This window comes from Rhinocladiella mackenziei (genome assembly GCF_000835555.1).
Source record: "Rhinocladiella mackenziei CBS 650.93 unplaced genomic scaffold supercont1.5, whole genome shotgun sequence".
NCBI lineage: Eukaryota > Fungi > Ascomycota > Eurotiomycetes > Chaetothyriales > Herpotrichiellaceae > Rhinocladiella > Rhinocladiella mackenziei.
Genome location: NW_013550600.1, coordinates 1,596,029 through 1,616,418, shown reverse-complemented (window position 1 = coordinate 1,616,418; position 20,390 = coordinate 1,596,029). Strand labels below are relative to the sequence as shown.

The 20,390-nt window shown below is 50.9% G+C and overlaps 9 protein-coding genes across 9 annotated transcripts; 4 read left to right on the top strand and 5 right to left on the bottom strand.

Annotated features, from left to right (window-relative positions):
• Positions 1-1,287: 1,287 nt before the first annotated feature.
• Positions 1,288-1,878, top strand: Z518_07056 (uncharacterized protein; the record flags this gene model as incomplete). The annotated part of the gene is made up of 1 exon (XM_013415185.1): positions 1,288-1,878. The coding sequence occupies one exon, from the start codon at positions 1,288-1,290 to the stop codon at positions 1,876-1,878; it is 591 nt and encodes a 196-aa protein (XP_013270639.1).
• A 609-nt stretch (positions 1,879-2,487) lies between these two features.
• Positions 2,488-6,684, top strand: Z518_07055 (uncharacterized protein; the record flags this gene model as incomplete). Its single annotated transcript, XM_013415184.1, has 5 exons — positions 2,488-3,922; positions 4,402-4,881; positions 5,198-5,492; positions 5,564-5,900; positions 5,956-6,684. 5 exons carry the CDS (start codon positions 2,488-2,490, stop codon positions 6,682-6,684), a joined length of 3,276 nt encoding a protein of 1,091 aa, XP_013270638.1.
• A 431-nt stretch (positions 6,685-7,115) lies between these two features.
• On the bottom strand, positions 7,116-7,463 carry Z518_07054 (uncharacterized protein; the record flags this gene model as incomplete). The annotated part of the gene is made up of 1 exon (XM_013415183.1): positions 7,116-7,463. One exon carries the CDS (start codon positions 7,461-7,463, stop codon positions 7,116-7,118), a length of 348 nt encoding a protein of 115 aa, XP_013270637.1.
• A 444-nt stretch (positions 7,464-7,907) lies between these two features.
• On the bottom strand, positions 7,908-8,576 carry Z518_07053 (uncharacterized protein; the record flags this gene model as incomplete). Its single annotated transcript, XM_013415182.1, has 1 exon — positions 7,908-8,576. The coding sequence occupies one exon, from the start codon at positions 8,574-8,576 to the stop codon at positions 7,908-7,910; it is 669 nt and encodes a 222-aa protein (XP_013270636.1).
• Positions 8,577-8,752: 176 nt separating this feature from the next.
• Positions 8,753-9,145, bottom strand: Z518_07052 (uncharacterized protein; the record flags this gene model as incomplete). Its single annotated transcript, XM_013415181.1, has 1 exon — positions 8,753-9,145. The coding sequence occupies one exon, from the start codon at positions 9,143-9,145 to the stop codon at positions 8,753-8,755; it is 393 nt and encodes a 130-aa protein (XP_013270635.1).
• An 84-nt stretch (positions 9,146-9,229) lies between these two features.
• Positions 9,230-9,688, top strand: Z518_07051 (fumarylacetoacetase; the record flags this gene model as incomplete). Its single annotated transcript, XM_013415180.1, has 1 exon — positions 9,230-9,688. One exon carries the CDS (start codon positions 9,230-9,232, stop codon positions 9,686-9,688), a length of 459 nt encoding a protein of 152 aa, XP_013270634.1.
• Positions 9,689-9,997: 309 nt separating this feature from the next.
• Z518_07050 (fumarylacetoacetase) lies at positions 9,998-10,681 on the top strand (the record flags this gene model as incomplete). The annotated part of the gene is made up of 3 exons (XM_013415179.1): positions 9,998-10,144; positions 10,202-10,277; positions 10,323-10,681. 3 exons carry the CDS (start codon positions 9,998-10,000, stop codon positions 10,679-10,681), a joined length of 582 nt encoding a protein of 193 aa, XP_013270633.1.
• A 1,425-nt stretch (positions 10,682-12,106) lies between these two features.
• On the bottom strand, positions 12,107-13,208 carry Z518_07049 (uncharacterized protein; the record flags this gene model as incomplete). Its single annotated transcript, XM_013415178.1, has 3 exons — positions 12,107-12,757; positions 12,813-12,837; positions 12,883-13,208. The coding sequence occupies 3 exons, from the start codon at positions 13,206-13,208 to the stop codon at positions 12,107-12,109; spliced, it is 1,002 nt and encodes a 333-aa protein (XP_013270632.1).
• Positions 13,209-13,230: 22 nt separating this feature from the next.
• On the bottom strand, positions 13,231-14,138 carry Z518_07048 (uncharacterized protein; the record flags this gene model as incomplete). Its single annotated transcript, XM_013415177.1, has 4 exons — positions 13,231-13,386; positions 13,450-13,781; positions 13,838-13,896; positions 13,954-14,138. The coding sequence occupies 4 exons, from the start codon at positions 14,136-14,138 to the stop codon at positions 13,231-13,233; spliced, it is 732 nt and encodes a 243-aa protein (XP_013270631.1).
• Positions 14,139-20,390: the final 6,252 nt, after the last annotated feature.

Below are 20,390 nucleotides of genomic sequence, written 5' to 3'. Positions count from 1 at the left end.
CCAAACACATTACCCCTCTCGAAATCAGAGACCGGAATATGTCATGTTCAAGCAAGGAGAATTCCGTGGTCTCAAAGGTGGTCCGGGGTCCGCTGTTGTCAAACGCCCAACTTGAGTTGTTGCTGACGCAGAAAAAGCCGTTCTGCTTGGGGAAATGTGAGTATTATCCTATGCCATACCACATCCTAGCCTACTGATTGTGCTTTTGTTTTCCGGTTCGCCTGTCACCTGGGCACCTTGTGCCCATTTCACTGCATGTGACGGGTGTGTTCCCTCCCCCCAACCCCCAAAAGGGAATGGATCGGGGCACCAAAACTCGGCATCAAATTCAGCTCGCACCAAATTCGGCTAATTACTGTCAAGCCAATCACGTAAGCACATGGCTTGGCATCATCAGGCGAAAACGTGGCTTGGCGGTGTCACGTGATCACGCGAGCACTCCTACTGCACCGCCATCGGATCCTGCCCTGAGAGACTCGAATCAGTGATTTCAACGTCACCAATGCTAGCCGACGAGTTCCAAGAGCTACACCGTTCCAACAACCTATATTATGACATGACCAGACAGGACCCTCCCTCTACACCCAATATGCTCATGTCAAACTGGGGAACAACTTGAGATGTATTGAATGCTCTGTCTACCTCGCAACCGGTCCTGCCAGGTTGCTTATATATATACACGTTGGGTTGACCCCTTTTCTTCTCCTATTCCTACTCCTAAATCCTGCATAGGGGTGATAACCCCTTTTTCAATAAAGGGGCACTTGCTACTATTCAGCCGTTCAATGAGACCTTGTTCGACAGCTCGGGGATAGGCAATAAGCCTCCATGGTCGGATACAGAGACATTTCCCGTCCCGTATGGCATAGAACGCAAATTGTGATTGGCTGAACCGCCTGCGACAACTGCCTGGTGGCTTTGACTTCATAGTCCCTAGCCAAGCTTCTCTATCCGGAAAAGTCGATGATGGAGCATCCTCTGCTTCCTAAAGCGTTCACGCGATCAACCTTATTTTGCGAGATGTAGACACGGAAAAAGAGATTGATTGAGTCCAATATCCCCGTCGGCGAAAGGTGGCCTGAGGCCACCCAGCCGGAGATCTATAAACGTCAAAAGAAGGTTGATCGTTGAGTTGGGTCTTTTCCTTCTTGAGTTCAGCTTCATTTGCCTGCCTTTCCATCACGAAGAGGCTTACAGATAATCTTTCCGCGTTGATACTTCTAGAAACGCCGGGGAAAACTTGACACCAAACCTGGCATCTACACACGGGAAAGAATTAAAAAAAGAATGGCAAACATGTCCACTCAAACCAACGGCGAAGATCCCATATCCCCGCTACGCAGCCCAACAGTCCACATAACGTCACACAATGCCGCCGGCCAGGCGATTGTGCTAAGCTCGATCACTGAACCCCCGAGTCCTTACCCCGGGTGGCGGACGAGCCATCGACTCGTGTACACAACTTCAAGCTTCCCGGCTGACCTCAACAACGAGAAGGACGTCGAATTGCATCAAAATAGAGTAGCCGAGGGCCAATTGGGCATTGTCAACCCTAACGGCACGGTTTGCCGCATCGTGGACTTTGCCCCGAACAACAAATCTTTGATGCACCGGACGCAAAGTTTGGACTACGGTGTCGTGCTGGAGGGAAATATCCTCATGGAGCTGGACGACGGAAGTGTCACTCCCAAGGGCCCGGGAGATGTCGCGGTTCAGCGAGCCACGAAGCATGCATGGAAGAATGCCAGTGACACTGAGTGGGCGAGAATGCTGTTTGTCTTGCAAGACTGCCAGCCCCTCAACGTGGGCGGAGAGAGATTGAAAGAAGATTTGGGACATGGATACAGTGTTTTCCCAAAGAGCGGCAACGACGATTAGTCCCGTCGACTGGGTCACATGGTGGAGCTCTGACAACGAGAAGAGCTCACCAATGCTATGACAGAGGACGTTCCCAAACCATCAACCATCCCATGTGTTGAAGACATTCATTATTTCTCCATGTGACGCAACAAAACCGGTTCTGATATTTGGGCTCTTATGCCTGGGCTCTTTCTTATGTCTGCTGCCGTGGCCTGTCCACTATTTGGGTAAATGATGCGAACAAAAGGCCCTAATTGGTGCTGGCTACCTCATCGATAACATGGGAGGCCATTCAGAGACTCAGCTTCGGCATCCAAGAAAAACCATCACGGGGTCAGCCATGTTCGGGCTGACGGTTCACCCCCACCCATGGGCCGCCTCGTTCGGAATATTGGCAAATTCGGTTAATCCACATTCCCCATGGGCGTGTTGGCCAATCGTACGATTTTCCATCTCTCTGCTCTTTGGAAAAGGCCTTCGATGTTGGAGGTACGGGGTCGCTTATAAAATGGGATCCATTACTTGGACTTGGACGAGGTCAGCTATTCTTCATCCTTGACTCCTCGCTCTGTCAGAGAAGTCACTCCTTTCTCCAGGACGTGACCATCTATCGCACGAGTATCCATCATGAGTATGGCAGGCAAGTATATTATCAAAAATGCCACGGTGGTCTCGATAGACAGCAACATCGGCAACGTTCCCAATTGCGACGTGGTAATTGAAGATGGATTTATCTCGGCCGTTGGTCCTAATCTGCCGCATTCTTCAGACCACACGGTCATCGATGGCACGAACGCGATCGTGTCACCTGGCTTTATCGACACTCACCGACATATCTGGCAAACTCAACTGACGGCGATCGGCACGGACTATGTCCTGTCCGACTATATCCTAGATCTGCGACATATTTACGGCGCTTCTTACTCTGCTCACGATGCATATATGGGGAACTACTGCGGAGCGCTCGCCTCCATCGACAATGGGATTACATACCTGATCGACCATTCTCATATCATCAACTCTCCCGAGCACGCCGATGCTGCTGTTAAAGGTCTCAAGGATGCGAAAATTCGGGCGACCTTCTGTTATGCTATGTATCGGAACCCACCCTGGGACGGGTCCTGTATGGACCACGAGCGAGAAGAGAAGACACCGGATTGGAGGTTACAGGATGCTCGGCGGGTCCGCGAGACACTTTTCCAGTCCAATGGGCCGGAGGATCTGGTCCGGTTCGGGTTTGCGCTGTCTGAACCGGACCTAACGCCAATCGACCGGCTGGTTCATGAAATTGAGCAAGCCCGAGCGATGGGCGCCGCGGTCATCACGGCACACATCAGTATTGGCAAATGGGATCCGGGCAATTGCATAACACGGCAGCTGGGACAAAGAAAGGTGCTCGGCCCCGATATGGTTCTCAGTCACTGCAACAACTTGCGCGACGATGAGATAGACTTTGTCCGAGAGTACGGCGTCGGGACTGCGACCACGCCGGATACGGAATTGCAGATGGGAATGAACCATCCCATTGCTTTCAAGGCGAAAGATCGGAACTGTACCGCCTCTCTGGGTGTTGACGTATGCTGCAGCGCTCCCGCCGATATGTTTGCTCAAATGCGGTTGTTGCTGCAGGTGCAACGACATCTCGAACATGAGAAAGGCACCGGAGCTCCCTTGAAGATGTCCCGGATGTGCGCAGAGGTTCTGGAAATTGCGACCATGGGTGGAGCCAAAGCGGTTGGACTGGAGAAGGTCATCGGTAGTATCACTCCGGGTAAACGAGCAGACCTCTTGATAACGAGGTGTGACTCTCCGAGGCTGATCCCGGCCCACGACCCCGTTGGAACGCTCGTGCTCTTTGCGAATGGGTCCGACATCGATACCGTCTTTATCAATGGTGAGATCGTCAAGTCCGGGGGCAAGTTGGAAAATGTGGATTGGCCAAAGATTCGCGAAGAACTACGAGCATCAGTCGCTTCAGTCATGGAGAGATCGAAGAAGGCCCCTATGGAGGATGTGGAGGCCGCGCGAGACGTGATAGTGAAAGCGATTGATAGCAGAATCAGTAACCAGGGAGACTGAAATAGCCATGGCTCTTAGAGCTGGCGGTCTTCGAACCGGATGATATTTCTAGCCCCACTGAAAAAGTGCTGTTTCTTACATAACCCCATTTCTTGAAAATGTCATGCCAACCCACCGCTAGGTGGCGATGTCCGGAGTCTGAAGGTGTCGTTTGGGTTAACAGAAGAAGTCGACCTTGCCTTGCTCCCATGAATGAGGTTTCAAGCTCGGAGACAGAGAACACAAACACACCTGTTCCAGGCTCATCCCCCTCTTGAGGCAAATCTTGATCCTTTTTCCGTGTCGTGGCCCCTGCGTGCCCCCCATTCTCCGCTTCCGAGAACCGAATGAAAGCCTTTCCCCAGATTTTGTCACCAACTTTTCTCTTTGTGTAAATGGGACACGGGATTCTCATTATCTTTTTTTCTCAAGCAATTTCCACGCTTACATCACGCGGATTATGTCCCATGTTGACCGGTTCAGGGCGGCCGAGGAAGGCGTGCGGTACCTGCAAGGGCCAAAAGGGAGGATACCGAAAGCAACACGTTGCAACGCCGTACGTTGCTAATGATTCCCAGATCCGCTGCACGGGAGAGCGTCCTAGCTGCAAGAGATGTCTGAGACTCAAACATACCTGCATCTACAGCACTCCGGCACATGTACGAAACCATTCGAAGTGGCGGCAAGCTTCCACTTCTGCGGTGGACGAGTATGCCTCGCCAGCGCCGACAGCGGCTCGAGGAGCGAGACCCACCGAAGTAGCACAACCCGCCAATACTCAGGTCCCCCTACCCTCGGTTCTTCTGCATCAGCCTGCACTGGAAGAGCGATATCTGGGGATACCAAAATCGTTGGTGTTCACGTTGGTGGAAACTTACTACGACAACGCACACCTCCTGCTACACAAAAGACTGCTTCTCGAGTCCGTCCGTGCAGATACCGCTCAACCACATATTGTTCTAGGTATTTGCGCTTGGGGAGCAAAGTATACTCGCGAAGACACCTCACTCTCAAAGAAGGGATACTAACCACGTGAGTCCGGTTTCTACCGAGATGCCAGTGGTCATGCTACGCTAAAAGAACATGGCTTCATGATTGAATGGGCTCAGCGCGCAAGTCAACTTGTCTTTCAAAAGGTCGAAGACCTTCATGAGGACAATATTGTTACATTCGTCAACTTGGCGCTCTTTTGGCACACTCAGGGCTCATGGAGATATGCTATCTCTACAAAGGTTCCAGGCCTGACCAACCTAGGCGACGGAAGCTAATTCTTGCACAGGAAATGCCTTTGACTTACTTCACATCATCGGGCTGGGATCTGAAACCCCCCAGACGCAGAAGTCGTGGAAATGTGAAATCCGACGCCGACGCTTTTGGGCCTGTTATCTGATGCACTGCCACAATGGTGAATGTCTGTCACTTTTGAAACCGGTGGCGGACACAGGTAACCTGGCATTACCGTGGCCCGAGGAAGATTTTGACATTGGTGTAACTGACTACCCTCGGGTGACACTGAATTCCAACCAAAGCAATGGTGGAATTTACACCGAGGTGATCAAGGCTCTAACACTCTGGTACGTCCCACAGAGAGAGAGAGAGAGAGAGAAAGAGAGATGTTGTCGAACCAAGGTTAATGCTTTCGCAGGGCTTCCGTGTTGTCATTCATTAAGAGTTCGGGGCCCTGCCTCAGCGCAAGAGTCCCCGCCATCCATGCACTGGACGAGAAGATCTCAGACTGGTGGCGCCGACTCCCTCCTGATTTCCGACTGACGCCGTCGAGCATTGCGACAGCACCGCAAGAAGCCCTTCCGAAGATCCTGCTGGTGAATATTGTGTATCATCAGTCCCTTTGCGCTCTGCATGCGTCCATCGTCCCCCTTTTCTGTTGGGGGGAGGGCGATGACAGCTGGTCTTCTGCACGACAGCTGTCGGCTCAAATTGCCTATGACCACGCTTGCGCAGCGTCTACCTTGATTGAAGTGGTTCTCTCCACTTACGACCGACTCAGCGCCATGCCGAGCTTTATCGCATATGCAGCATACTGCGGAGCACCTCATCATTCTCGAAAACGAGCCCAAATATATTGATGCCAGGAAATTGACGAGCTTCAAAGCCAATGCCCCTCAGGCTCAAGCTTCAATCCTCGAGTTCAACGCGATCTTACGTTCGAAGAATGACGGATATGTCAAGCCAGGGGAGGAGGCGGTTCTCAGAATTGAGCAGGATCACAGTGAAAGCGGACCTCCGTCTCGGGGGTCGATTTCCAACAACCATGAAGATAAGGCAGCACAAGCGGCTAAGACCATAAATGACGGTAGGGTGACAATGTACTTTTCTCATTTTCTAGATCCTCCTACAGTGAAAAGCCGCTCACGCCCGGCAAGTCGGAATCACTGGTCGCATTCCTATACCACAATACCCTCGCCGCCAGTGTGTGAGGAAGAGAACCCGGAAGGCCAACTACAGCAACAGCCTCCGCACGATCTCTCGGCGACATTGCGATATCAGCACACCGATCTGACGCTTGCCGAGAACCAGACTCTTGATATATTCCATCCGTTGCTCGACCCACAGATGCTCGAGCTCTTTCCCGATGGCGACCTGCCCGATCTCTCGCCATTCGACACGAGCCCGTTCAATCTGGATTACTTTGACTTCGAGAGGCTCAGCAGTGCCACGAGCGCCGTGGTTGGTACGGAAACTGATGCTATTGTCGTAAATCAGTCCGAAACCATGACGTCGTCGGGATGGGGAGGTGCTGAATGACCGAATGCCTCATCGCCGGACTGAAGAACTGGAGACTAGATGGGTGTGGCTGTTCGCTGGTGGTGTATCTCGACAATGAGCGCTCGTATTTCCCTGAGTGTAGTGACAGAGTCATCGAAGATTAAGTAGCGAACAATGTTAAAGTCGTTCGGACGTGCTCTGATTGATCGACTAAGTATGGAGGACGTTTTGAACGATCCCTGATAGACTTGAAAACTGGGGGCTGACAGAATACTTTGAGACCTATCTAACCTGGGAGCGAGCATCTGCGGTGACCTCTCCCAGACAACGATACCAAGTCTCAGCAGTCTCCATCGTATAGCATCTTTCCCGGCTAGGTGGTCTGTCTCTGCGGGATTATATCACGAATTTTGAAGTCCATTGTCGGATACGTGCTCCATAGATGTACATCGGGATCGTGGTCAGGAAGATCAACCCTTCGATAAGGACATTGTAACCGGACGCCTGAAGAGGTCAGCAACGCCCCCATCATACCGCAGAGAAGCAACGGCAACTGTCCTCCCCTTGACAAAGCCATCCTTTGCTAACCAGGGAAAAACCGCAAAGCTGAGACCAAACGCAAACGTGTTCTTGAAAGCCGTCAGAATGGTCATCGTTTCTCCAGCGAGCGGTCTGTAGCTGTCCACGACGTCGGTCATCCCTACTGCCGACACCGCGCAGAGTACACCGTACGTGATAGCCGTACCGACAATCGAGACCATGGACGGTAGACGGTTCTGGATTCCACATCCCCAGAGCATGAGGCCGACAGGTGCCATGATCGACGGCGGGATGAGACACCATAAGCGGAACTCAGGGACAAAATAACCACCGCGGCGCTTTGTGATGAACCTGATTATCTAGTCACTGAGAGGCCCACCGGCCGCAGAACCGATGAAGGCAGCGACTAGATACTGATCATTCGTTAGCAGGAGCAACACAAGAAGGAAGGTTGGGGGCCCTTTGTTGGGGGAATCGTACCGAAAGGCTGATATTCCCCACGGCTTGGACGCTAAAGTTGTACACCTCAGGAAAGACGCCCGAATTCGCGGTTTGTTGAAGTGCAAGCCATCCGAGACATACTCCGTAGGTGAGTGAGCACCAGATGACCGCTGGATATTGCAGTGTCAGCCAGGGCCGCCACCAGAGCCACGAGATGGAGACTTCTCTGCACTTGTTCAGTACCGTGTTTCACTGACTGGCCAGAAGGACTGCAGAAAGCCTTACCTCTCATACCAACCCGTGACGCCGAGGGACTTGATCCAGCTACTGTTCGCTCTAGCGCGAATGGCGGCAAGCTCAGACGGCAGCAAGCCTTCACCAGACTCGTACTCCGCCGGACGTTTGAAATTAGTCTCAGCTTGGAACAGGATCGTGGTGAGGAACAAGAATCCGGTCAAGATGACATTCATCCAAAACACCCAGCGCCAGTCCGGATTGGCATTGGCGACGAAGCCGGCGAAGACGCCGCCCAAGGACGAGCCGACTGTGAACATGAGCGTGTAGAAGCCGACCCAGAGTCCTCGCTCGTGCAGGAAGTAGAGATCTGCCACGACCGCCAGGCCGAGAGCCTCGCTGGAGCTAGCCGCAAAGCCCTGGATGATTCGCGCCGCGAAGAGCGAGCCCCAGCCCTTGGCAACGGCGGACCAGATGCTCGAAACGAAGAATAGGCACGAGCACATGAGAAGGACTGGTCTTTTGCCGATTTCCTCCGATAGGGGAACCCAGAAGAGATTGCCCAGACCCAGGAAGAGCAGATTGAACGTGATCAGCCAGCTTCCTTTGGTGAGGTCGACGTGGAAGTCTTGGATGACGTAGACTAGGATGGGTGAGATGGTGACAGTGATGTAGTTCGACAGGAAGACGAAGAAGCACACGCTGGTCATAGCCATGTGCTTTCGCCAGGGGGCCCATGTCTGCGGAAACAGCAAGTTTGTACGGGAGAAGTGACAGGGACACGTGGGCCATTACTGACCAGAGGATCTCTTGGGTTGTCGGTGGGTCGTGGGAGAAGAAATCTTTCAACGACTCTGCCTTCACTGTCCTCTGAGAACAGTTAGTCAAAGCGTCAGGTCCGAAGCAGGAGACGGTGCTTGCCTTGATAGAGATGGGCGGCATTGGTAACACCGCCCGTAGCGGTATGATATTGAGGCTTTTCGATGGACAGATGTTCGTCGTGAGAAATGGCACTTTTCGACTCCATGGTGGTCGTCATAGCTCCAATGAGTTGCTGGAAGAAATTCAGTTCTGATAGGGAGGTGCCCTTCTGGGGATATTTAGGCGCAATAACCCCGTGGGTAGCCAGATTCCGTGACCGGGAAATTGATGTAAATGTGGGGGGTGTACCACGCGGCCGGAACAGGATGGCACTCAGCCTCGCCGCCCATCGCGAAATGTTTGCCGAATCGGGCGGAAAACTCCACGCCACCTTTCGGTGAGCCCCCGAGCTGACATTTGCCATCGAGTCTTGATTAAGTCGCTCGTATTTATGCCGTTTCAATATCCGCCTGGACCACCATCCAGAAGACGGTACACAAAGACAAAGATGGCCTCCTGGATAACAGTGCGAGAGGATTCGGATATTTCGCTGCGGAACCTACCGTATGGCGTGTTTAGCACGGTAGGATCTGGTCCCAGAATTGGAGTGGCTATCGGGGACTATGTGCTCGATATGAAAGTTCTGGCCCAAGAGCACGTCTTTGCCGATCTCAAATTTGATGCCACAACACTCGAACAGTCGACTTTGAACGCATACGCTGCCCTCGGGAAGGATGTTCACCGGGAGGTCAGGAAAAGACTTCAGCAGCTCCTGCCACAAGACACGCCGCTTGGAAATGACCTGCGGGACCACCAAGATCGTCGGAATCGGGCCCTCATCCCAATAAGCAGCGTCACGATGCACCTACCGATGGTCGTTGGCGATTGTACTGATTTCTTCATCGGACTTCATCATGCCGTAACTGTTGGTGGGAACCTAAACCGTTTCGGAGTCGATCAGAGATGAGCTGACACGATACCTCATGATAGTGTGCGGGTATTGTCAAGCCCGGGGCAACGGTTGAGCAACTTTGCCCCTGCTTCTATAATTTACCTGTGGCATATCACGGCCGTGGATCATCGGTTGTAGTCTCGGGCACACCGTTTCGTAGACCCAAAGGACAATTCCCCGTTGATGGGAACGTGGTATCTGGTCCTAGCCGAAAACTGGACTTTGAAGTCGAGTTCGCCTGTTTCATCGGGCGAGGGAACAAGATGGGCAGCTCGATTGACGTTGAGCAGGCAGAGGATCATATCTTTGGCTTCGTCTTGATGAATGACTGGTCAGCACGGGATATTCAGATGTATGAAGCATCTCTCATGGGTCCATTCAAACGGGAAGAACTTTTGCACCACCGTATCCCCATGGGTGGTCCCACCTGAGGCGCTCGAGCCGTTCCGCGTCGCTCCGAAGGAGACACCGGTAAGTTGCCAAACAGATTTGGAGTTTTCTTTTTCGGCCACGTCTAATCTCCAGCAGCGTCAACTAGCCAAATATCTGACCCAGAAGGAGACAAAGTCGGCGTATAATATTCCCATCCGAGCCACGCTCCAAGGTAAGTGGTAGTGCGAGAAATAGATGAATGGAAAGCTAAGTTCAGAAGTCGACTCGGAGAGATATCACGTAGCACAATGCAACACCAATAATGTGATCTTTTCCTTTGCACAGATGATCGCTCACCACACTCGCGGGGGATGTCCACTGAGAACGGGCGATCTCATAGCCACAGGTACGCTCTCTGGGCCGACTCGAGAAGAGGCCGGTTGCCTTCTCGAACAGACGCGTGGGGGAACCGATCCATATGACATGGTCGCAGAAAATCCGAGAAGGGGCAAATTGCGGCGAGCTTTCCTTGAAGATGGTGATACCATTGAATTTACTGCACAAGCAAAAGCCAGGGACGGTCTAGGAAATGTAGGCTTTGGAGCCTGTCAGGGTAAGGTCCTTCATACCAGTTAGCAGATGATTGAAATAGGACATTTCGTTCAGGATTCCGTCTTTGTCCTAGTTGACAAGGCACACGGTTATGTACTGCAGAGATGGGTTTGAAACGCGTACGCGTGAACACCTGCCCTGCGAAGCAGACAGGCATAATCCTTCTTCCCGCCAATTCCCACAAGCTTCTGTATGGTCGAAAGCGATAGACTGGGATCTAGAGAAAGCACGGTAAGATGGGGGTGCAACAATGCCAAGCCAAATATCTCACGTGATTGGCCAATAATATACAGGGCCCACTCTTTTCGCAACATTGAATCGCAAAAACCTCAACGAGTGCTCTGAGAATACTGTAGCTCTTAATATAGCTACTACGTGGCCTTTAAAAATTGGATCAACCAAAAAACTTCGAGTTTTCCTACTTCGTTGTAGAGTGGTGGGAAAAAGTTGCGTTTCGTACGCTAAAGGATACGACGTACAACTATCAAAAGGGTGGATCACTACGCCAGAATAGCATTTATTTACTGCCATTTGAGCTGAAAAGATGTATGTCTACTAAATGAGTATGTCTGCACAGGATCCAGCAAAAATTTGAATCTTTTACGCAGTGTTTGTGGCGTTCTGTGGGGGTATTGTAGCCGGTGTACAGAATAACATCTGCCCTCCCCCTTGCCGCACCGTCATCGGATCCAATCCGTGGACCACGTGGCCGGGGGAGCACCCTACTTGATAGATGTCGATATCCTCGATGCTGACATGATCCACGCATCGGATCCAGTCTGTGGACTACCCCAGACAAGCCCTTACTGATCACACTCGAGATGGTTCGTAACGGAGCGTTAACGGACGAGCCTCGATGTCGACATGGTATTTCGTCGGATCCAGTCTGTGGACTCAGACAAGCCCTACTGGTCAAACTCGAGATGGATCGCATGGAGCGTTAACTGACGAGCCTCGATGTCGACATGAATCCGATCCCATGATATACCACCGCCATCGGATCCAATCCGTGGACCATGTGGCCGGGTGGGATCGGGCAATGGTCTCGTTCCTTCGGCAGCGTGTCCGGCGCAGCCTCCCCAGCCTGATCGGATCCAGTCCTGGCCCATCTGAAGATGGGCAGACGATGTCGTAGCTGGAATGGCCATCCCGCAAAATTCAATCGTTTTGTGGAGGTACGTACGGGTTTCGTTCGTTCAACACGTCACTAGCATATTCCTGGCATGGACAGAGCACAGATGGATGCCTAAAACCTAGCTCTCGATCATCCCGTCTGTTTAGATCTGCTTGGCGCCTGTACGAGACGAGGTTCTGCAGCCAAATTTCCCTCCTTATTCATATCCCACAACAAGATATGACGTGACTCGACAACAATAACAAGGTGTACCTGCAGCTCCAGACTGTCTTTCTCCACCTTTTGCTGTATTTCAGTGTTCTTGATATAATCTCTTAGCTGCCGGGCCTCATTTGCCAAAACCCATATCTAATTGTTCCTTGATGGTACTTGTCCCAAGTGCCGAAACCAAGCTGAAGAATTTCAGAGAGCTTGTGGTCGCGCAGGATGTCTGCTTTAGCGAGATCCGCATTTCTATCGCCGGCCTGTATATTTAGGAAGTTAATTCGATAGGACTTCCCTTCGGTAACTATCAGTTGTCCAGGAATGTGGAGGATACGACCGTTTGCTTTGGCTACACGACAAGTCAGATATTGCCCAGCTAACAGTGAGTAGTGGATTACCTTTATCACCTTGAATTCTTCGTGTGGAGCAAGTAAATGGTTTCGCAGGAGGCTGAAATAGAAGCTATCCCGATGGGCTGCTTCATGCGTTTTGGTCAGATCTTGGGTGGTGATGTCTCGTTGCATCATCAATTCTCGATAACAACCCAACGTTTGTTCAAGTTCTCCGTAGTCCACGAGATGCCGAAGTGCTTCTGAGAGAGAGTTACACAGACCATACTTTTGAAGGACCGCGAGAGCGATACGATCTGCCGCAACCCTATTCGGTATCTTAAGGTGCGTTGTCGGCTTTTCTGGGTGAAACCTAAGGCCGCCAAAGTAGATAATTAGTGAACGCGACGAAGAATAATCTTCATCCTCATTCTAAAAGAGATATAGGTTAGCAGAAACGGGAACTGGGGCTAGGGTATTAGCGTACCAAGTCTCGAAGCGTAAATTCAGGTCTGAATCGGTCGTATTCGACGGGATAAAGTTCCCTTTTCCGTCACATTCCGGTGCTTTTTCGAAGGCTCTTATCACTGGCGTCGAAGCAGCAAATCTCAAGACACTGTTCAGATACTTCAGAGTTTTCCGGGTCTCGAGTCTCTGGTGTGCCTCCGTCGATACGACACTGAAAATATGCTAAGCACGTCTCCGTGTTGTAAACAGTTTCGACCGTTTTATCTTTACAGAAATGATATCCGTTGAAAAATTTAGTCATTTCTGAAAGAAAACCGTTGTAGACTTCAGGATCTTCGTAGATTCCCTCTAGGGCGTCTTCCAAGTCCGAGTGTGTGAAACCACAAAGCCCGGCTAGGTTCTTATTGAATGACATATTTCTCGCCACATTGAACCCACTACCGAGAACGGATAAGTGCCTCATTCGCCTTCGTAAGGTCCGGGTGGGGGTTGATTTTGGAAAAATCGAATTTCATGACAAAGTACTGTCTCGGTTTCACACAATTTTCCTCTTCTGCTTGTCTTTCGTCAATATCTTTTTGCACATCGAGACCCTAGAGTGATTGAAAGAGAAGTAAGTTCTCAAGTCAAGGCAATTAAGGATATCGTTTACATACCTTGTAGAGTGATTGATGTTCACCTGCATACTGAAGACCGTGGAAATGTTCCAGCATGCTCGCCGTCAATGTTTTGCCGAACCGACGTGGGCGACAGAAGAGGATAGACTTGTCGAGTTCGTGCAACATGAAGATATAGCGAGTACGATCGAAGTAAGCCTGGCCCTCCTCCTGTAGAAGATTGGAAAAATTCGTAAATCCGGATCGGAAGTGCTTCAGTTTGCCGTTAACTATCAGGCGACTATTACCAACTCGGGTTCTCTTTGGTAAAGGCGTTATGTCGGTGTGAGGCGGACTCTTTCTCTTCCTTCTACTAGGGTCTGTAGTGTGTTCTGTTGCCATAATGTGGATTAGTGTAAAGAGAACAACAAAAGGTCGGTGGACATACCAATGCTGGTATCTCGCTCCTTTCCCGCCATCTCCCTTGCCAGATTCGCGAGTACTAGGCTGGGCCCAATAGGTAGATTGCATTTATTTTCGACGAACTCCACGTTACCAGCTTACATCAAGAAAACCTCCCCCGAAATGTCTGCCGCTTTGAATTTTTCAAGTCCGTGACCTTTGAGCTGTTTTGGTTTGTTCTGTTGGATCCACTCAAGCAGCTCGTCCGCATCCCACTCTTTGATCTCCTCGATTGTGGGCTTTGCCTGGCCGGCCTGCTTGGGGCTATGTTCTGGAAAGGAGTCCATAGTGTAGGAGGCAGGTGTAGGTGTGGCGACAGAGGGCAAGCGAGTGAAAAGAGAAGACGCAATTGCCAACCCAGTAGACGATATTAGGGTCGGGATGATGAACCAGCTCGACTGAATCAGAGTGATTAATTCCAAGCTGCTAAAGAGGTTTGCAGCGCCAAGATTTAGCTATGTGACTGAACCCGTCCACAGGAACTCAGAGTTCAGCGGGACCCGCTGCTGAGGCGAGTCACGATTCGTCTCCGAGAGGCCAGCTCTCGATTCATTCCGCGACGTTGCACTAGCTGGAATTGCGGAAGGCACATCGTGGGATGGTGGTCGAGCATCGGAGCGACGCCTGCACGATGGAGATGAATGTGAAAGAATTGGACCGGTTAACAGAATCCAGGAGAATCTGATATAGTAGTTTCCATGGGGTGCAGACGCCGAAGAGACACAGAGAGCACAACTCTGTGAGATGCAATGGCCCACGCTGGGGGAATGTCTCGACTCGCGTATCACAGCGACAATGCTAAACACCAATCGGGCCCACTTGTACAAGCGTTGTCCGAAAGGTACCTGGCAGGAGGTAGAGGCAAGAGAATGCGCACTCACACTGCGAGATACAACCAGGCAAAAGAGCAGAGATTCATTCAGGACTCACAGGAAGCTCACAGGGAGTTAGGACGGCCCTGAAGTGGGTTGGCAGCGAGGCCACAAAGCAACAGAGGCGACAGACAGGCTACACAGGCGGCAACGAGGGTCTAAGACGCCACCACACCAAAATCGAGTGCAAAAAGGCGTGAAAAGGCGAGTGCAGAGGACTCCATCAAAAGAGGTCAACGACGTCGTTGAAAGAACATCAAAAAGCGCCAAATATGTGAGGGAGACAAGGGGATGGAAAGGTACTTCAAACTCCTAGGAAAATGGGGGGGTTTTCAGGTACTTTTCCATCATTGCGGACATTCCCCCCGCTTTTGGAGGAGTTCTTCATCCACTCTTCGCTCATTGCAAGCGTTCATTGTTGGCCAGAATAGGCAATGTTGGCTTGGCGTGTCACCGCGGCTGGCTTGGCATTATCACTCTATAGTGACACCTGAGGCAACTTATACCCTCAATCTTCTCTCATTTCAGTGCTCCCACTTCTCGCCCCAGTACACGCTTGATTCATCAACAACTTTCCCTGCTTGATTCCTCTACCAGCCTTTTCTACTCCTTCAACATGAATACAATCTGCGGACCCAGCGATGAGGCACCTACATGTACGCCCATGTCAAGGTCATCTTCAAGCTCAACTACATCAAAAGAGACTACGACAGTGGAGAGTTCAGCACCGAAGTTATCGCCCTTAGAGGGATTGGAAGACGCTCGTATCTATACGTACAAAGGGATCCGAGACCTAAAAGAACGTGTCAACTTGCAGTCCGCTGCGTTGATGGACGGCCACACGAATCAGCAGTACCTTGTTTTCATGGGTGTCACAAAAGGCCAGCTTGAAAAGATTGACCATCAGCGCGCCGATATAGGGAAGCATACTCGGATGAGCCATTACGCGGATAACAATCTATTAGTTATCAAGCTGATGCCCTCAAAGGAACATGAAGTTACGCACCTCACACTAGCCCGGGAACTTAATGACGCGTTTTCTGGAATGGGCCTCCCAAAAGGCTGCTTATGTCCTGTTGGCGGGACAACGTACAAACTCCCTAATTCCTCCAAAGAGGGTGATATGGGATTCTGCCCCTTCCCGGCTCGAAAAAAGAAATCTGACTGGCCAACAATTGTTTTTGAGTCTGGACTCTCTGAAACACTTACTCGTCTACGACATGACGCAGAATGGTGGATTGTCAACTCTGGAGGAGATGTCAAGATTGTCATCATCATCTCAATTAAGCGAGCACAGAAGACGCTGATGGTCGAAAAGTGGTGCTCTTCTCCGCCTACCGCATATAGACCAGCTACCAGAAGCCACCCAAATCCCAACGCTCCAATTCCGACAAAAGTCCACGAGCTTACTATCACCCAAAATCCCACTCCACAACTTGGTCCTCCTGCTCAGTCGAATATCATCGGTCAACCAATTGTCACCGTTCAGCCAGGCACCGTCTCAGCCTATGACGTTGCCGGAGCGCCTCTGATTCTCGAATTTGACAAAATCTTCCTCCGAGCCGCTGTACCGCCAGAAAGCGACGTCGTCTTTAATGACGCGGATCTTGCGACTTGGGCGGATTACTTCTGGGAGAACGTTGAGTAGAGAGATCGCGAGGGTTATGGCAGGATCGGGGGGACACATTATGGGACTGACAATGGCTAATGGTGGGTCGGACTATGTGCTTCGCTGTTGTACAACATACAGAACAACGGAAGGGTCATCACTTTCCCAGGGGTTTTCTAAGGGCTTGTTCAGGGCGACGAAAGTACCCACCCTTGCCGAGGGTTCACTTAATAGCTTATTCAGGACAACAGAAGCGCTATAGATTTCTGTCAAACAATGAATACCAAGAGAATATGAATTGAATGCTCTACTCTTTAGCAACTGGTTCTGCTAAGTTGCTGATATTCATGCAGGTTTTGTTGACCCCTTTTCTTCTCCTATTCCTACTAGAAGTGATAACCCCTATTCCCAGTAAAGAGGCTCTTGCTACTGTCCAACAATTTCCTAAAAGTCTAGAGGGCCGCGGAAGGGCGGACTGGAAGGAGGCCTGAGAATACAGGGCGCCGGCTGATGATGTGAGGCAGAGCAGGGGCCACAGGATGAAGAGATATGAGGATGATGGAGAGGTCGATGTCGAGGAGGATGGGAGAGCGGTTCTTATAGCGACGTTAAAAGTGGCGGCGGCCAAGAACGGGCAGGCCGCCTAAACCAGGGGCAGATTTCCCGGCAACGACATTACACAACGAACGTATAGGTTAGCGGGAGTTCTACGCCTTCTCTGGCCGCCGAATTCGCTTGATCTTAATGCGATCGAGAAGTGTTGGTGGTATCTAAAGCTAAAGACGACATACTATGGTATACAAGCCTCAAAAGGGGAGGATGAACAAGCATGGTTAAGAGCCTGGCGAGAACTCTCATAAAGGCAAATACAGATCTGGATTGAGGGTGTCTATCATAACATTCAAGAGGTTCTACGTCTCGAAGGCGGCAACGAGTATAAGGAGGGCAGAGCAATGAAGAGAGGGTTCCACGGACGTAGGAAGGTTGGCGAGCTGTTTAAGCATACGTATATACAGGCGGAGGGCGACGACAAAAGCGAGGACGACGAGGTTATATCTCAGTCTTCAGAGTCCTGTACGACTTGTTCTAAAGATAATGTAGAGTGATGCCGCAAAGACTCCGAATTACTGCACCCCATTGCCGTTGCCGTATGCTAAGAGCAGAAATTTACTATACGAGACACCCCCATTTTCGCTGCTCCTTCAATACCCGCAATTTTGCGTGGTGACGCCGTCGTCTACTGTACAATTCTTCTTCTATAGCCAAACCGCGGTGTTGTTGACTGCGCGCGTAGTCACGTGTGTCGTTTCTGTGAGTTTGGCAGCCACCCTGCGGCCTGCGCAGCCTTCTTGCGATCCGTCTTCTTAATTGTTCGACCCGTTCGAGTCGTCCTTGCTGGCGCAGTAGAAGGCGGTGGCTCGGTAGAGGGGGTGGGAGGAGGAGATCCAGGTGCGGGCTTCGCAGAAGGTGGTATATGCTCGCGGTGTTACTCACGGCGCAGTTCTTCAATCATATGATCTCTTGCCTCTCGACGTTCACAACGGTCTTTTTGTTGTTGTTCCTTCTCACCGATGTCGTTTGCCGTCAATCCAACGAGAGTTCTCGGCCGGTCGCTTGCGCTTAAAGGTCCGCTTAGGGATTGTGTCTGGCTGACCGATTGGTAGGGCTGCGAGCTCTGCGTGGCCCTCACCAGTCTTCTGAAGCGTCTTTTGAAGGTCAGATATCTGTCGAGTGAATCGATCCTTCTCTATTGGTAGAGCGTCACGCAGCTGATCATGTCGATATCGAGGCTCGTCCGTTAACGTTCCATACGAGTTATCTCGAATGTGATCAGTAGAGCTTATCTGGGTGGTCCACAGACTGGATCTGATGAAATATCACGGCCCATCGGATCCAATCCGTGGATCATCTCGACGTCGAGGCTTGTTCGTTCACGCTCGGTTACGAACCATCTCGAGTGTGATAGTAGAGCTTCTAGGTGGTCCACAGACTGGGATCCGATGCGTGGATCATCTCGATATCAGGATGTCGACCTCTATCGAGTAGGATGCCCCCCGGCCACATGGTCCACGGATTGGATCCGATGGCAGTAGCCGTTCATCAGATCCGATCCATGGATCATCTCGATATCGAGGCTCATTCGTTAATACGAGCCGTCTCGAGTGTGATCAGTAAGGGCTTGGGTGGTCCACAGACTGGATCCGATGGCGGGGGTCTTTCATCGGATCCAATCTATGGATCACCTCGACGTCGAGACTTACCCACCCGTTCACGCTCGATTACGAACCATCTCGAGTGTGATTAATAGAGCTTCTCTAGGTGGTCCACGGACTGGATCCGATGGGAGCTGGCGCGGAAAATATTTAATCCGATGGCGATTTACCGGAAAATTGTTAATCCGTTAAGAGTGGGCGGGAAAGTCGCATCACGTAATTAAACTAACAGAGATGACGTCAACTTTTAGCCAATCAGAAGCCGGTGTACGGAGGTCGGTTCCAAAAGTTTTTGCCTCCCCCCGGTCATGTGGCGCGCGCTAAACTCTTCGGTCCTTCTTGGCATCACTAAAACTTTCCAACTCCATCGGATCCAGTCTGTGGACGACGTCTACCCCTCCTCTATCGGATCCAGTGTGTGGACGACGTCTATCCCTCTCTCTGTCGGATCCAGTCTGTGGACGACGTCTATCCCCCTCTCTGTCGGATCCAGTCTGTGGACGACGTCTACCCCTCCTTTATCGGATCCAGTCCGTGGACCATATCTATACTCCCTCTATCGAACCCAGTTCGTGGGCCACTTCAATTCCATAGCACTAAATAAGATTCATTTGACGACAACTAGATCATAATCTCGATTATTCCTGTTTAGGTGCCATTTAACAATACCTATTTGCAACGATGCCTCATTACGATATCTCCACCCGTGCTCAGGTTCTGACGTTGAAGTCCCTTGGCAAGACGAACGCTGAAATAAATGAGAAAACTGGTGTATCGAAACGCCAGATTCGGTATATCTGTGAAAAGGCTGCCGGCAGCGGTTATGATTCGTCGATAAGTTCTGTTATTAAAGACGTTTATCTCTGGTCGTCCCACTGTTCAAACTCCAGAGGTAAAAGAAGAAGTACTTGCTAAAGTACGTCTCGACCGGTACGGTCGGGAGAAATCCTGTGTTGATATTGCGGCTGAGATTAAGACAGTATCTCCTCAGACGGTGTGGAGAGTTCTGAAAGCTGCCGGGTTTCACAAAACCAAACCGACTCGTAAACCAGGACTGATATAGATACTAGTTAGTACAGACTCTTACAAGAAGACAGAGCATTCAATGTAACAATCAAGAGCCATTCACTCTTCCTCTTTATAGCCTAATCGCAACCCCGGGGTGCGATTAGCAATATCAACACCCCGACATACTAAAGGTATAAGAAGAGCCTTCAACCCTTAGATAGACAGACAGGTTTCAGTACATTGCCATTCCATACTATACCATACTTTGTGCACCCGCGGCATTCCGTGATTCCTCTCCTTACACCACTCGTGACAGACCCTTGCCCGAACAGAGACGTTTGCACGGAGGGTGCACAGTTGCCTACCAGGCTATAGCGCCTCAACAGGCTATCACGAAGGCAATAGTGCCAACGAACACTGTTCGAATAGGGCTATATAGATGGGCTCTATGCCACCCTCTAATCGAATCCAGTCAAAGCGCTCCTTCAATTCAAGTTGCACAAGAAGTCGACAGTAGATATGGTCCGTGGACTGGATCCGATAGAGGGAGTATAGATATGGTCCACGAACTGGATCCGATAGAGAGGGGGATAGACATCGTCCGCACACTGGATCCGATAGAGGGGAGGATAGACGTCGTCCACAGACTGGATCCGATGGAGTTGGAAAGTTTTAGTGATGCCAAGAAGGACCGAAGAGTTTAGCGCGCGCCACATGACCGGGGGGAAGGCAAAAACTTTTGGAACCGACCTCCGTACAGAATAAGATTTATCACGTGATTAGTGTACTGAATAGTATTTTCGCTTACTAATCAAGGTGTACTAACTAGCCAAGGCG